The 15,422-nt window shown below is 53.4% G+C and overlaps 1 protein-coding gene across 2 annotated transcripts in view; it reads right to left on the bottom strand.

Moving 5' to 3' along the window:
- Window positions 1-213: 213 nt before the first annotated feature.
- GTF3C2 (general transcription factor IIIC subunit 2) overlaps window positions 214-15,422 on the bottom strand; it is a 31,000-nt gene continuing 15,791 nt past the window's right edge. The window contains exons 12-21 of one of the 2 annotated variants that reach the window (XR_010790989.1): window positions 7,480-7,505; window positions 6,873-7,002; window positions 5,606-5,747; window positions 4,903-5,064; window positions 4,742-4,829; window positions 3,731-3,859; window positions 3,425-3,601; window positions 915-1,022; window positions 532-803; window positions 214-424 (exon numbers count right to left, since the gene is read on the bottom strand). Coding sequence is in view for 1 of the 2 variants with exons in the window: in XM_066594350.1 (XP_066450447.1) it covers window positions 585-803; window positions 915-1,022; window positions 3,425-3,601; window positions 3,731-3,859; window positions 4,742-4,829; window positions 4,903-5,064; window positions 5,606-5,747; window positions 6,873-7,002; window positions 7,480-7,505 (1,181 nt within the window). In the remaining variant the exon portion in view is untranslated. Of the gene's footprint in view, window positions 804-914; window positions 1,023-3,424; window positions 3,602-3,730; window positions 3,860-4,741; window positions 4,830-4,902; window positions 5,065-5,605; window positions 5,748-6,872; window positions 7,003-7,479; window positions 7,506-15,422 lie in introns of both variants that reach the window. The other variant, XM_066594350.1, reaches the window with a different exon arrangement.

The raw sequence follows: 15,422 nt of genomic DNA, 5'->3' as shown, positions 1-15,422 counted from the left end.
TAAAAGGACCCACAAGATACATTAACTAACGCTCTGCCATATGGCCAATTTCAAACAAACATACCCATGAGCTCCCATCTGCCCCTCTTACACTCACCCCGTCCCGATTGCTCACCATAGTCACGGGATGGCCTTCCGCCCTTCATACACACACTTGGTGGCCGGCTGAACTCTCGCATCCACACAAGACCGACATTAAACCAAATGCACATGTAAAAATAGTAGGATTTTAATAAACAAGAAGTCACGTCATAAGGAGCTCAATGTGAGCGATGAGGAGAGAACGTGGCTCTGTCTCTGCTGCCCGGGTCCGCGTGTGAGAAGGGGCACGGCAGTCTACTCCATCCTGCTATAGGCCTTGTGCTACAAGAGTCCTGCACATGCGGGTACCCGGGCCAGCGGCAAGTGCTGTGGAAATGTCCCTCTGGGCACAACAACAGGTACAAAATACAAAATCAGTTAAAAACAAACTAAAATCAGACATAATACAGGAACATATTACAGGAGTCAACAAAGCTGCAGGAGCTTCACCTGCAGAGGTCACAGGCTTGACGGACGTCTCTACAAGAGGTCTGCTGGGGGCTCTAGACCTCCACCACACAATGCTGGACCTCCGGGCTGTACTCCAACTCTCCCACCATCTCTGCAGCCTCGTACAAGGCCTGAAACTTGGTGCGCTTCTCTTGGAGCATCTTCTGGCCAACCGGAGACAGTAATCCTCGGGCGCAGTGGACTCGGACCAGGCCGGAATGACCTCCAGACACAATCCACGTGTACGCATCTAGGTTGTGGTTGAACCGGACCTAAAAGGATGACAAAAACCAAAGTCTGGAGACTGAGGACCAGAAAGACCATTCCAGGGCTTAACTATACGTCTCCTCTTGGAGGGGGTTCAGACGTGGGGGGTGTCTCACCTTGTGTATGGCCTCCAGCTGCACACGCTCCATGTTGAGGTCACTCTTTAGCTCGTTGGCTTGCATCCTCTTGCCAGGCTCCCGGCTGCTCATGCCATGGAAGTCCGTCTGCATCACAGAGAGTGAAATTACCTACGGAAGTGTCTAGGACTCCTTACAGCAGTGGTACGGGGCCTACGGCAGAGAATCATCCAGCAACATATGGAGAAAGGAGGTGAACTATGGCCAAACAAAGACATAACTTGTAATAAGATAAAGCTGAGCTATCCGGGACATGGAAGTACTAATAATACTGAATGTGCCGGATACAATGAGCTGAAGGAAACCGATGAGTTATCTCATGTGTAGTAACACGTAGAGAACCTGATGGACGCCACAGAAGTCATAATACTCACAGCTGAGCCATGACAGGGGAGATAAATCAGAAGGGTCTTGGTGCTCCTGCAGAAGCAGCCATATATCCAGACACAATGCATCACTTATAGTTGCGGTTGGCAGCAAGAGTAATCTTTAGAGCGAGCAGGACGGGGAGGAGATGCATACAAACAACTGTCCCTAAATATCCCCCATAACTATCACCCGACCAGGCAACATGCAGGGTGATCGCCCTGAGAAGAGCGGCTCTGCGGAGTCTCTGTATACTAGAGAGCCCTGTTGTGGACCTAAGTACCAAAAACAGGGAGGTTCACAGTCAGTGATGTGGGGTCCCTGCATGTTTCATCCCACCCATGGGCACAGCAAGGGACCAATAAAAGGGATCACTAAAATTACACCACAACACGAATTGCTAAAAACTAGGCAACTCGCTAATGGCGGTAATGCTATAATGAAACGCAGTCATGAGGGATTCGGCAAAGAGGCAGTAGTGTGTCCCCCCTCCTCTCAGATATGAGCAGTGCCTCCATCTTTGTGTGTGTGTGTAGGCGGGGGGGGGGGGGGGGGGGGGCACACGCTTCACTGGCATACACTACCTGTCAAAGTTTTAGAGCACCTCAGTGTTGCCCATTTTTCCTGATATTTATAGTTTGTCTCAGATGGACTTTGAAATAAAAGCAGAGAACAAACAAGTTAGGATGAACAACTATAATGGAGTAACTTTGTTTTCCCCAATTCCATCCATATCGTTGACCCCTCCAGCCGATAGATCGGCTTCACACCATCCAGGCATTCCTTCTACAACTGCATTCAGATATTGTTCAGAACTTTCCTCCCAACGTTGTTGCAGAAGTTCCCACAAATGTGCTGCTCTTGTAGGTCGCTCTGCTTTCAGCCTTCTGTCTGTTCGTCCCAAACAAGCTGGATGGGGTTTAGGTCTGGAGACGGTGTGGGCCGTTCCATTCTCTGCAGCCTGCCGACTTCTTCTTGTCATGTTCGGTAGTTGTGACATAACCTAGAAGTAGGTTTTGAATCTTTGTCTTGCTGCGATATGAACCCCTGACCAACTAGGCGCACACCAGAGGGTACTGCATGGCCTATCAAACTGCTGTGGCAGCCCTTTTTGTCTGGTGTGCCGGTCATTCTGTGCAAGTGGCCAACTCTAGAATCAGCAAGAGAGCCGCAGATCGTCACGCTTCCTCCTCCGTGTTAGACAGTTGGGGTCACTCAGGAACCTAAAGAACTTATATGTGATGTTGCAGCGGCCGTTGGTCGGACGTCTTCCTGTCAGTTTCCAAGTGCCTTTTGATGGTGTAAGAAACTGTACTGACGGCCGTCTCTCTTCTTTGGTCAATTGCCTTTTTCTTGCCATTATAATACAATGTGTCCTGAAGAGCAAACCTGTCCAAGTCTGGCCCCAGGGGGCGTACTGCCATCTGTTCCAGCACTGCTTATATAAACTCACAGGGTTTGAAAGTCATCTACAACTCCTGTAGGAAGAGTTTGTAGCCAATTTCCAACCATAATTTGCTTTCTGTGCTGATGTCTTGACATCAGAGCCCTTTGAACAAGAGCCCTTTGGTTAAAATCATAAATTCAGACTATTGTTGCCACCTGGGGGGAGGGGTGGGTGGCATATCTTATTCGAGCTGAGAGTAAAGGGACACAATATTACAAGCTCCTCACCATCCCCTCCTGCTTCCACCTGTGCATCCAAGCCGAGAGGGACCCTTCATACGATGAGATACAAGCTCAGCCACCCCCCCAATTACCGGACCCCAAACCAAGTGACAAAGCAGGAAACACCCCGTACATTACTACAGACATTTACCCCCCCTGGAGGGGAAGAGGGCGCTGAGCACATTACATGGATCAGGGATCACACAGAAGCCTTTGAGGCTCTTAGACCACCGACACGTGTACATCATGACCGTGTCCCGCGGGGGGGGCTGGGGACCCTGGTCCGTGTGCGAGGACGATCCTTGGTTGCTGCTCATTTGAGGTCACATGACTGGAGCAGGGTTACCGGTTGCACAGCTTACATATAGGGCTACACGGACTGGTCAAACTAAGAAAGCACCCTGAATGGGACCCTCGCTACAGTCTACGGGGAGCCTGCTGATGATGGAACCTACCAGATCCGTATCCTTCAGCAGGAGACTGAAGCGTCCGGTCGCCGCGCGGAATGACTTTGGCTTGAAATGTTCCCAGTGACGGCTCTCAGCCAGGGGTCCGCTCAGCATGTGGTCACCGGCATCGGGGCTATCTGCAGAGGGGGGCGCACAGGACAGGAAGTCCACCTTATACACAGGCTGCAAGGGAAGCAATGACCGACATTACCAAAGGTGACCCCCAAAGTGCCCGTATAATAGTGACTACACGAGACTTCCGGGAGACACGCGGGCACTCAGCTCCGGGCATTTTGAATGGCAAATACTTACAAATCTGCGGTCTGACGGTCGCTTCGTGTTAATGGACTGCGCATTCAGGCTGGGTAACAGGGTGACCATGACCTCTCCAGTGACGTCCCCAGATGCGAGGATGCTCAGCCAATCCGAGCCAGAGACGCTCTGTAAGGGACAACGCATATGACGGTATAACACGCCGCCAACCACCAGCCTCCATAACATGGCAGACCAACCACCTCCAGTCAGTCTAACCAGTCAGTAAGGACTCCCCACCCCTGTCTACGCATCGCCTGTCCTAACACAACCTTCAACCTATATCCTACCCAACGGCCCACTCAGCAGGGGGGAGAGGCCCCTACATCCTACCCAACGGCCCACTCAGCAGGGGGGAGGCCCCTACATCCTACCCAACGGCCCACTCAGCAGGGGGGAGAGGCCCCTACGTCCTACCCAACGGCCCACTCAGCAGGGGGGAGAGGCCCCTACGTCCTACCCAACGGCCCACTCAGCAGGGGGGAGAGGCCCCTACATCCTACCCAACGGCCCACTCAGCAGGGGGGAGAGGCCCCTACATCCTACCCAACGGCCCACTCAGCAAGGGGGAGGCCCCTACATCCTACCCAACGGCCCACTCAGCAGGGGGGAGAGGCCCCTACATCCTACCCAACGGCCCACTCAGCAGGGGGAGAGGCCCCTACATCCTACCCAACGGCCCACTCAGCAGGGGGGAGAGGCCCCTACATCCTACCCAACGGCCCACTCAGCAGGGGGGAGAGGCCCCTACATCCTACCCAACGGCCCACTCAGCAGGGGGGAGAGGCCCCTACATCCTACCCAACGGCCCACTCAGCAGGGGGGAGAGGCCCCTACATCCTACCCAACGGCCCACTCAGCAGGGGGGAGAGGCCCCTACATCCTACCCAACGGCCCATTCAGCAGGGGAGGCCCCTATATCCTACCCAACGGCCCATTAAGGAGGGGAGGCCCCTATATCCTACACAAAGGCCCATTCAGCAGGGGAGGTCCCAATAACAAGCCTCTTACCCACACGGTTCCCTTGCGAGGTGTAGCAAAGTACGGCTTGTAACCCAGGAAGCCAGAGTCCACGTAGTGGATGCCACATAGGCCCTGTCTGCGGAGAGCAGGAGAGGAACATGAGGCGTGTGACATGTAGGACATGACATCTGTGTGTACAGGATACTCACGAGGCGTAGCAGTTATCCTGCGCCACGGCCACCCCGCAGTACGGCAGCAGCCACGCCATCTCCGTGCTCTGGAAACGTTTGATACTGTTGACCGGCGTGTGCAGGCGGCGGAGGTCCCAGAACTTTAGACGCCGATCGCTTCCACACGTCACAAAGAAGTTACTGGAGGGAACGAAAACAGCTGACCAACACGACAAATGAGAGGCCATTACACTACAATATGTCTCTGGAGGTTATATCAGTACTGGAGCATTATAAGAGAGGCGGCTGATATCAGTCCCATATATATCATCTCTGGAGGTTATATCGGTACTGGAGCATTATAAGAGGGGCGGCCGATATCAGTCACATATATAACATCTCTGGAGGTTATATCGGCTGCTCCTCTTATAACCCTCTAATACTGATATCAGTTACATGTATATGTTGTGTCTGGAGGTTATATCAGTACTGAAGTGTTATAAGCGGGGCGGCTGATATCAGTCACATATATATCATCTCCGGAGGTTATATCAGTACCGGAGATGTGACACACTGAGGTTTTTGCACTTCCTGACATTCATTCCACTTAGCACTACAGTCAGCCTCTCTCCATCCTGCAATGTCTGATAACAGGGAGCAATAGAGCAGTTGGAATCTGTTATGGCTGCAGGTCAGGTGTGCCTACAGAGGTCCTGTGGTCCAGAGGTGGAGCTCTCCGTACCTGTCGGCTTTACACCACTCGATGCTGTGCACGGCGCTGTCGTGGGCGGAGAAGCTGTGGAACGGATACTGCTTTATCACGCGGCCCTGACGAACCCGCTGCAGAACAGACCTGGTCTTCAGGTCCCATATCGCTACCGTGCCTACAATGATAACAACCAGTTCTACATCAGTTCTAGGGGAGGAGCTGCAAACCGAAAACGAGGGCAAAAAATAGTTTTCGATAATCATCTTCGAAAAGGAATGACCCCGTGTAAAGAAGCAGGAGGCGAGGGGAGCTAGTTCCAGCGCAGGCGCACCAACCTCCGAGGGGTCAGTGGTTACCTTAGTCTAACAAGTGGACTATCCCTGAGGATATCAGGGCATCAGTTTATGGACTATCCCTGAGGAGGTGAGAAGAGGAGAGGAGAGGACAGGGGACACCTTATTGTAACAAGTGGACTATCCCTGGGGAGGTGAGAAGAGAACAGGGGACACCTCAGTGTAACAAGTGGACTATCCCTGAGGAGGTGAGAAGAGAACAGGGGACACCTCAGTGTAACAAGTGGACTATCCCTGGGGAGGTGAGAAGAGGACAGGGGACACCTCAGTGTAACAGGTGGACTATCCCTGAGGAGGTGAGGAGAGGACAGGGGACACCTCAGTGTAAAAAGTGGACTATCCCTGAGGAGAGGACAGGGGACACCTCAGTGTAACAAGTGGACTATCCCTGAGGAGGTGAGAAGAGGGCAGGGGACACCTCAGTGTAACAAGTGGACTATCCCTGGGGAGGTGAGAAGAGGGCAGGGGACACCTCAGTGTAACAAGTGGACTATCCCTGGGGAGGTGAGAAGAGGACAGGGGACACCTCAGTGTAACAGGTGGACTATCCCTGAGGAGGTGAGGAGAGGACAGCGGACACCTCAGGTGTAACAAGTGCACTATCCCTGAGGAGGTGAGAAGAGGACAGAGGACACCTCAGTGTAACAAGTGGACTATCCCTGAGGAGAGGACAGGGGACACCTCAGTGTAACAAGTGGACTATCCCTGAGGAGGTGAGAAGAGGACAGAGGACACCTCAGTGTAACCAGTGGACTATCCCTGAGGAGAGGACAGGGGACACCTCAGTGTAACAAGTGGACTATCCCTGAGGAGGTGAGAAGAGGACAAAGGACACCTCAGTGTAACTAGTGGACTATCCCTGAGGAGGGGAGTATGTCAGTTTATAACACCTGGGGGTTCCCCATGGAGGGGACGACAGGACACGGGTCACTTGATCGCATACTCACCATCATAGAATCCAGCAGCAAGGTAGTGGTGCGGTTTGGATTGAAACCAGGCCAGGGTGAAGCATTGACCGTTCTCACCAGGGCTACAGGCCTTAATAGATCCCACATGAAGTCTGACCACACAGTCCGCCTGGAAGAGAGAGGTTACAGTCAGCTGACCCAAACTGGGGCCACACGCATACATGTCTGAGGGCCAACACTGCTCTATGCACTACGCGGGGCTCCAATCACACTTGTTACGGGCCCCCAGGCAGGCCGCCGCGCCTCCCGGCCCCCAGGCGGGCCACACGGCCGCCGCGCCTCCCGGCCCCCAGGCGGGCCACACGGCCGCCGCGCCTCCCGGCCCCCAGGCGGGCCACACGGCCGCCGCGCCTCACTGGCTTTAATTAAAAGGAATCTAGAGAGATTATTGACCCAGAGTCACCAAGAAAAAGATGGGGGCTGTGATGTGAGACCGGCTGACGGACCCTGCGGACACATGTCTACATACCCCTTATACACAAGTGACGTGTCCCCGACATACAAGGCAGGCCTGCTGGGCTATAGTATAAGGTGTACAGGAAGGACTAGTCCCACATACACAGGTATACAGACCGGCGCTCCGTACCTTACAGATGGCCGGCTCCCAGGAATCTGCAAGAGGAAAAGAAGATTCAATACAACTGATCACCTATACCCACCACTATAGGGACCACTGATCCCTCCTGCCAGAACCCTAACTACACCCACTGTAGGGCCCACTGACCCCTCTTGCCAGGCACTGACCATACCCACTATAGGGCCCACTGATCCCTCCTGCCAGAACCCTGACTATACCCACTATAGGGCCCACTGATCCCTGCTGCCGGAACCCTGACTATACCCACTATAGGGCCCACTGATCCCTGCTGCCAGAACCCTGACTACACCCACTGTAGGGCCCACTGATCCCTCCTGCCAGACACTGACCATACCCACTATAGGGCCCACTGATCCCTGCTGCCAGAACCCTGACCATACCCACTGTAGGGGCCACTGATCCCTGCTGCCAGAACCCTGACTATACCCACTGTAGGGCCCACTGATCCCTCCTGCCAGACACTGACCATACCCACTATAGGGCCCACTGATCCCTCCTGCCAGAACCCTGACTATACCCACTGTAGGGCCCACTGATCAGTAGGAGAACTGTATGCACTAGTTCCTAGGAGAACGCCGACGATGTGGAGCCCTCCGCTGACTGTCAGTGGCCGGGGATCAGTGGCTCCTCGTCCCCCTCCTCGACTGGGTTTTGTGACGGGTGATCATGGAATATGTGCAGTTACTCCCCTTACTGTTACTTTGCCTTCTCTCACAGACCCCCAACACTGCGCTGCCCCCAAATAAACCCCATAAGCAGCATTCAACAGCAAGAGCAGCGCTCCTTCTCTACGCCGCAGTCAGGTGGGGCGGTCCAGCCGAGGACGGCTCATGGAATAGCCGCCACCATCTCTGCGGACACTTCAGGCTCCTCCCACGTGTCAGGTTATACAGTATCTGTAGGTCCGGACAGTTATAGGATGTCTGTGGTCTCCCAGAGGCCGTTATGTCTTCATCAGCCCCCTCACCCTCCGAGACCCCCCTCCACCTAGAGAGGTCTGTGCAGAGAGATAAGAGCAGGATGACAAGGTGATAGATGGCGCCCCCTCCTGCCTCCCGCTACCTGGGCGCTGGAGGAGAAGTAAGGGGGGAGTCCACAGTGCAGACCCCATAATACAAGGGACAGGTCAATATATATACTGCCCCTGCACCAGAGGGGGCAGCGCAGGCAGGGCAGGAAACTCTGGGCACTCTTTGCCGCGGGGTGAGCGCCTGCTGGCACTTGTGGGGTGCAATCACCCCCAGAATCATTCAGACTTTACAATGGTGGCATCAGGGAGAAGAGGACGGAGCAAACCAGAGGCAGCGCCTCCCCCAGCGGGGGGCCGCACATCAATCAGGGGAAGGGGGGCACCTAATTATAGGAGATAAACCAATGGTTAATGACTCGGAACCGCTACTGCCCCCGGGGGAGGGGGAGGCCGGATATACCCCCCATACCAGCACCACATCACGATGGAAGATACACAGGGACGATGGGAGTGATACATTGTGTGTGATAGGGAGGGGGGGGGGGGGATTAGATTGTGAGCTCCTGGGGTCAGGGATGATGGGAGTGATACATTGTGTGTGATGGGGGGGGGGGGGGGGGGGGGGGGAAGGGGGGGGGGATTAGATTGTGAGCTCCTGGGGTTAGGGATGATGGGAGTGATACATTGTGTGTGATGGGGAGGGGGGGGGGATTAGATTGTGAGCTCCTGGGGTCAGGGATGGGGGGAGTGATACATTGTGTGATGGGGGGATTAGATTGTGAGCTCCTGGGGTCAGGGATGATGGGAGTGATACATTGTGTGTGATGGGGGATTAGATTGTGAGCTCCTGGGGTCAGGGATGATGGGAGTGATACATTGTGTGTGATGAGGGATTAGATTGTGAGCTCCTGGGGTCAGGGATGATGGGAGTGATACATTGTGTGTGATGGGGGATTAGATTGTGAGCTCTGGGGGTCAGGGATGATGGGAGTGATACATTGTGTGTGATGGGGAGATTAGATTGTGAGCTCCTGGGGTCAGGGATGATGGGAGTGATACATTGTGTGTGATGGGGGATTAGATTGTGAGCTCCTGGGGTCAGGGATGATGGGGGTGATACATTGTGTGTGATGGGGGATTAGATTGTGAGCTCCTGGGGTCAGGGATGGGGGGAGTGATACATTGTGTGTGATAGGGGATTAGATTGTGAGCTCCTGGGGTCAGGGATGATGGGGGTGATACATTGTGTGTGATGGGGGATTAGATTGTGAGCTCCTGGGGTCAGGGATGATGGGAGTGATACATTGTGTGTGATGGGGGATTAGATTGTGAGCTCCTGGGGTCAGGGATGATGGGGGTGATACATTGTGTGATGTGGGATTAGATTGTGAGCTCCTGGGGTCAGGGATGATGGGAGTGATACATTGTGTGTGATGGGGGATTAGATTGTGAGCTCCTGGGGTCAGGGATGATGGGAGTGATACATTGTGTGTGATGGGGGATTAGATTGTGAGCTCCTGGGGTCGGGGATGATGGGAGTGATACATTGTGTGATGGGGGATTAGATTGTGAGCTCCTGGGGTCAGGGATGATGGGAGTGATACATTGTGTGTGATGGGGGATTAGATTGTGAGCTCCTGGGGTCAGGGATGATGGGGGTGATACATTGTGTGATGTGGGATTAGATTGTGAGCTCCTGGGGTCAGGGATGATGGGAGTGATACATTGTGTGTGATGGGGGATTAGATTGTGAGCTCCTGGGGTCAGGGACGATGGGAGTGATACATTGTGTGTGATGGGGGATTAGATTGTGAGCTCCTGGGGTCAGGGACGATGGGAGTGATACACTGTGTGTGATGGGGAGATTAGATTGTGAGCTCCTGGGGTCAGGGATGATGGGAGTGATACATTGTGTGTGATGGGGGATTAGATTGTGAGCTCCTGGGGTCAGGGATGATGGGGGTGATACATTGTGTGATGTGGGATTAGATTGTGAGCTCCTGGGGTCAGGGATGATGGGGGTGATACATTGTGTGTGATGGGGGATTAGATTGTGAGCTCCTGGGGTCAGGGACGATGGGAGTGATACATTGTGTGTGATAGGGGATTAGATTGTGAGCTCCTGGGGTCAGGGATGATGGGAGTGATACATTGTGTGTGATTGGGGGGGGGGATTAGATTGTGAGCTCCTGGGGTCAGGGATGATGGGAGTGATACATTGTGTGTGATGGGGGGATTAGATTGTGAGCTCCTGGGGTCAGGGACGATGGGAGTGATACATTGTGTGTGATGGGGGATTAGATTGTGAGCTCCTGGGGTCAGGGACGATGGGAGTGATACATTGTGTGTGATAGGGGATTAGATTGTGAGCTCCTGGGGTCAGGGATGATGGGAGTGATACATTGTGTGTGATGGGGGGATTAGATTGTGAGCTCCTGGGGTCGGGGATGATGGGAGTGATACATGGTGTGTGATGGGGAGATTAGATTGTGAGCTCCTGGGGTCAGGGATGATGGGAGTGATACATTGTGTGATGGGGGATTAGATTGTGAGCTCCTGGGGTCGGGGATGATGGGAGTGATACATTGTGTGATGGGGGATTAGATTGTGAGCTCCTGGGGTCGGGGATGATGGGAGTGATACATTGTGTGTGATGGTGGATTAGAGTGTGAGCTCCTGGGGTCGGGGATGATGGGAGTGATACATTGTGTGATGGGGGATTAGATTGTGAGCTCCTGGGGTCGGGGATGATGGGAGTGATACATTGTGTGATGGGGGATTAGATTGTGAGCTCCTGGGGTCAGGGATGATGGGAGTGATACATTGTGTGTGATAGGATTAGATTGTGAGTTCCTGGGGTCAGGGATGATGGGAGTGATACATTGTGTGTGATGGGGATTAGATTGTGAGCTCCTGGGGTCAGGGATGATGGGAGTGATACATTGTGTGTGATGGGGGATTAGATTGTGAGCTCCTGGGGTCGGGGATGATGGGAGTGATACATTGTGTGATGGGGGATTAGATTGTGAGCTCCTGGGGTCAGGGATGATGGGAGTGATACATTGTGTGTGATAGGATTAGATTGTGAGTTCCTGGGGTCAGGGATGATGGAAGTGATACATTGTGTGTGATGGGGGATTAGATTGTGAGCTCCTGGGGTCAGGGATGATGGGAGTGATACATTGTGTGATGGGGGATTAGATTGTGAGCTCCTGGGGTCAGGGATGATGGGGGTGATACATTGTGTGATGTGGGATTAGATTGTGAGCTCCTGGGGTCAGGGATGATGGGAGTGATACATTGTGTGTGATGGGGGGGGGGATTAGATTGTGAGCTCCTGGGGTCAGGGATGATGGGAGTGATACATTGTGTGTGATGGGGGATTAGATTGTGAGCTCCTGGGGTCAGGGATGATGGGAGTGATACATTGTGTGATGGGGGGATTAGATTGTGAGCTCCTGGGGTCAGGGATGATGGGTGTGATATATTGTGTGTGATGGGGGGGATTAGATTGTGAGCTCCTGGGGTCAGGGATGATGGGAGTGATACATTGTGTGTGATTGGGGGGGGGGATTAGATTGTGAGCTCCTGGGGTCAGGGATGATGGGAGTGATACATTGTGTGTGATGGGGGGATTAGATTGTGAGCTCCTGGGGTCAGGGATGATGGGAGTGATACATTGTGTGTGATGGGGGGATTAGATTGTGAGCTCCTGGGGTCAGGGATGATGGGAGTGATACATTGTGTGTGATGGGAGATTAGATTGTGAGCTCCTGGGGTCAGGGATGATGGGAGTGATACATTGTGTGATGGGGGGATTAGATTGTGAGCTCCTGGGGTCAGGGATGATGGGAGTGATACATTGTGTGTGATGGGGGGGGGGATTAGATTGTGAGCTCCTGGGGTCAGGGATGATGGGAGTGATACATTGTGTGTGTGATGGGGGGGGGGATTAGATTGTGAGCTCCTGGGGTCAGGGATGATGGGAGTGATACATTGTGTGTGTGATGGGGGGATTAGATTGTGAGCTCCTGGGGTCAGGGATGGGGGGAGTGATACATTGTGTGATGGGGGATTAGATTGTGAGCTCCTGGGGTCAGGGACGATGGGAGTGATACATTGTGTGTGATAGGGGATTAGATTGTGAGCTCCTGGGTCAGGGATGATGGGAGTGATACATTGTGTGATGGGGGGGTGGGATTAGATTGTGAGCTCCTGGGGTCAGGGATGATGGGAGTGATACATTGTGTGTGATGGGGGGGGGGGGGATTAGATTGTGAGCTCCTGGGGTCAGGGATGATGGGAGTGATACATTGTGTGATGGGGGATTAGATTGTGAGCTCCTGTGGTCAGGGATGATGGGAGTGATACATTGTGTGATGGGGGATTAGATTGTGAGCTCCTGTGGTCAGGGATGATGGGAGCGATACATTGTGTGATGGGGGATTAGATTGTGAGCTCCTGTGGTCAGGGATGATGGGAGTGATACATTGTGTGTGATGGGGGATTAGATTGTGAGCTCCTGGGGTCAGGGATGATGGGAGTGATACATTGTGTGTGATGGGGGATTAGATTGTGAGCTCCTGGGGTCAGGGATGATGGGAGTGATACATTGTGTGATGGGGGGATTAGATTGTGAGCTCCTGGGGTCAGGGATGATGGGAGTGATACATTGTGTGTGATGGGGGGATTAGATTGTGAGCTCCTGGGGTCGGGGACGATGGGAGTGATACATTGTGTGTGATTGGGGGGGGGGGGGGATTAGATTGTGAGCTCCTGGGGTCAGGGACGATGGGAGTGATACATTGTGTGTGATAGGGGATTAGATTGTGAGCTCCTGGGATCAGGGATGATGGGAGTGATACATTGTGTGTGATGGGGGGGATTAGATTGTGAGCTCCTGGGGTCAGGGATGATGGGAGTGATACATTGTGTGTGATGGGGGATTAGATTGTGAGCTCTGGGGGTCAGGGATGATGGGAGTGATACACTGTGTGTGATGGGGGATTAGATTGTGAGCTCCTGGGGTCGGGGATGATGGGAGTGATACACTGTGTGTGATGGGGGATTAGATTGTGAGCTCCTGGGGTCGGGGATGATGGGAGTGATACATGGTGTGTGATGGGGGGGATTAGATTGTGAGCTCCTGGGGTCAGGGATGATGGGAGTGATACATTGTGTGTGATGGGGGATTAGATTGTGAGCTCCTGGGGTCGGGGATGATGGGAGTGATACATTGTGTGTGATAGGGGATTAGATTGTGAGTTCCTGGGGTCAGGGATGATGGAAGTGATACATTGTGTGTGATGGGGGATTAGATTGTGAGCTCCTGGGGTCGGGGATGATGGGAGTGATACATTGTGTGATGGGGGATTAGATTGTGAGCTCCTGGGGTCAGGGATGATGGGAGTGATACATTGTGTGATGGGGGATTAGATTGTGAGCTCCTGGGGTCAGGGATGATGGGAGTGATACACTGTGTGTGATGGGGGATTAGATTGTGAGCTCCTGGGGTCGGGGATGATGGGAGTGATACATGGTGTGTGATGGGGGGGATTAGATTGTGAGCTCCTGGGGTCAGGGATGATGGGAGTGATACATTGTGTGTGATGGGGGATTAGATTGTGAGCTCCTGGGGTCGGGGATGATGGGAGTGATACATTGTGTGTGATAGGGGATTAGATTGTGAGTTCCTGGGGTCAGGGATGATGGAAGTGATACATTGTGTGTGATGGGGGATTAGATTGTGAGCTCCTGGGGTCGGGGATGATGGGAGTGATACATTGTGTGATGGGGGATTAGATTGTGAGCTCCTGGGGTCAGGGATGATGGGAGTGATACATTGTGTGATGGGGGATTAGATTGTGAGCTCCTGGGGTCAGGGATGATGGAAGTGATACATTGTGTGTGATGGGGGGATTAGATTGTGAGCTCCTGGGGTCAGGGATGATGGGAGTGATACAATGTGTGATGGGGGGGGGGGGATTAGATTGTGAGCTCCTGGGGTCAGGGATGATGGGAGTGATACATTGTGTGTGATGGGGGGATTAGATTGTGAGCTCCTGGGGTCGGGGATGATGGGAGTGATACATTGTGTGTGATGGGGGGATTAGATTGTGAGCTCCTGGGGTCGGGGATGATGGGAGTGATACATTGTGTGATGGGGGATTAGATTGTGAGCTCCTGGGGTCAGGGATGATGGGAGTGATACATTGTGTGTGATGGGGGGATTAGATTGTGAGCTCCTGGGGTCAGGGATGATGGGAGTGATACATTGTGTGTGATGGGGGGATTAGATTGTGAGCTCCTGGGGTCAGGGATGATGGCAGTGATACATTGTGTGTGATGGGGGGATTAGATTGTGAGCTCCTGGGGTCAGGGATGATGGGAGTGATACATTGTGTGATGGGGGATTAGATTGTGAGCTCCTGGGGTCAGGGATGATGGGGGTGATACATTGTGTGTGATGGTATTAGATTGTGAGCTCCTGGGGTCAGGGATGATGGGAGTGATACATTGTGTGTGATTGGGGGGGGGGGGATTAGATTGTGAGCTCCTGGGGTCAGGGATGATGGGAGTGATACATTGTGTGTGATGGGGGGGGGGATTAGATTGTGAGCTCCTGGGGTCAGGGATGATGGGAGTGATACATTGTGTGTGATGGGGGGATTAGATTGTGAGCTCCTGGGGTCAGGGATGGGGGGAGTGATACATTGTGTGATGGGGGATTAGATTGTGAGCTCCTGGGGTCAGGGATGATGGGAGTGATACATTGTGTGTGATGGGGGGGGGGGGGATTAGATTGTGAGCTCCTGGGGTCAGGGATGATGGGAGTGATACATTGTGTGTGATGGGGGGGGGGGGGGATTAGATTGTGAGCTCCTGGGGTCAGGGATGATGGGAGTGATACATTGTGTGTGATGGGGGGGGGGGGGATTAGATTGTGAGCTCCTGGGGTCAG

This window comes from Eleutherodactylus coqui, chromosome 1 (assembly GCF_035609145.1).
Source record: "Eleutherodactylus coqui strain aEleCoq1 chromosome 1, aEleCoq1.hap1, whole genome shotgun sequence".
NCBI classification, from domain to species: Eukaryota; Metazoa; Chordata; class Amphibia; order Anura; family Eleutherodactylidae; genus Eleutherodactylus; species Eleutherodactylus coqui.
This window is presented reverse-complemented; position numbering and strand designations above follow the sequence as displayed.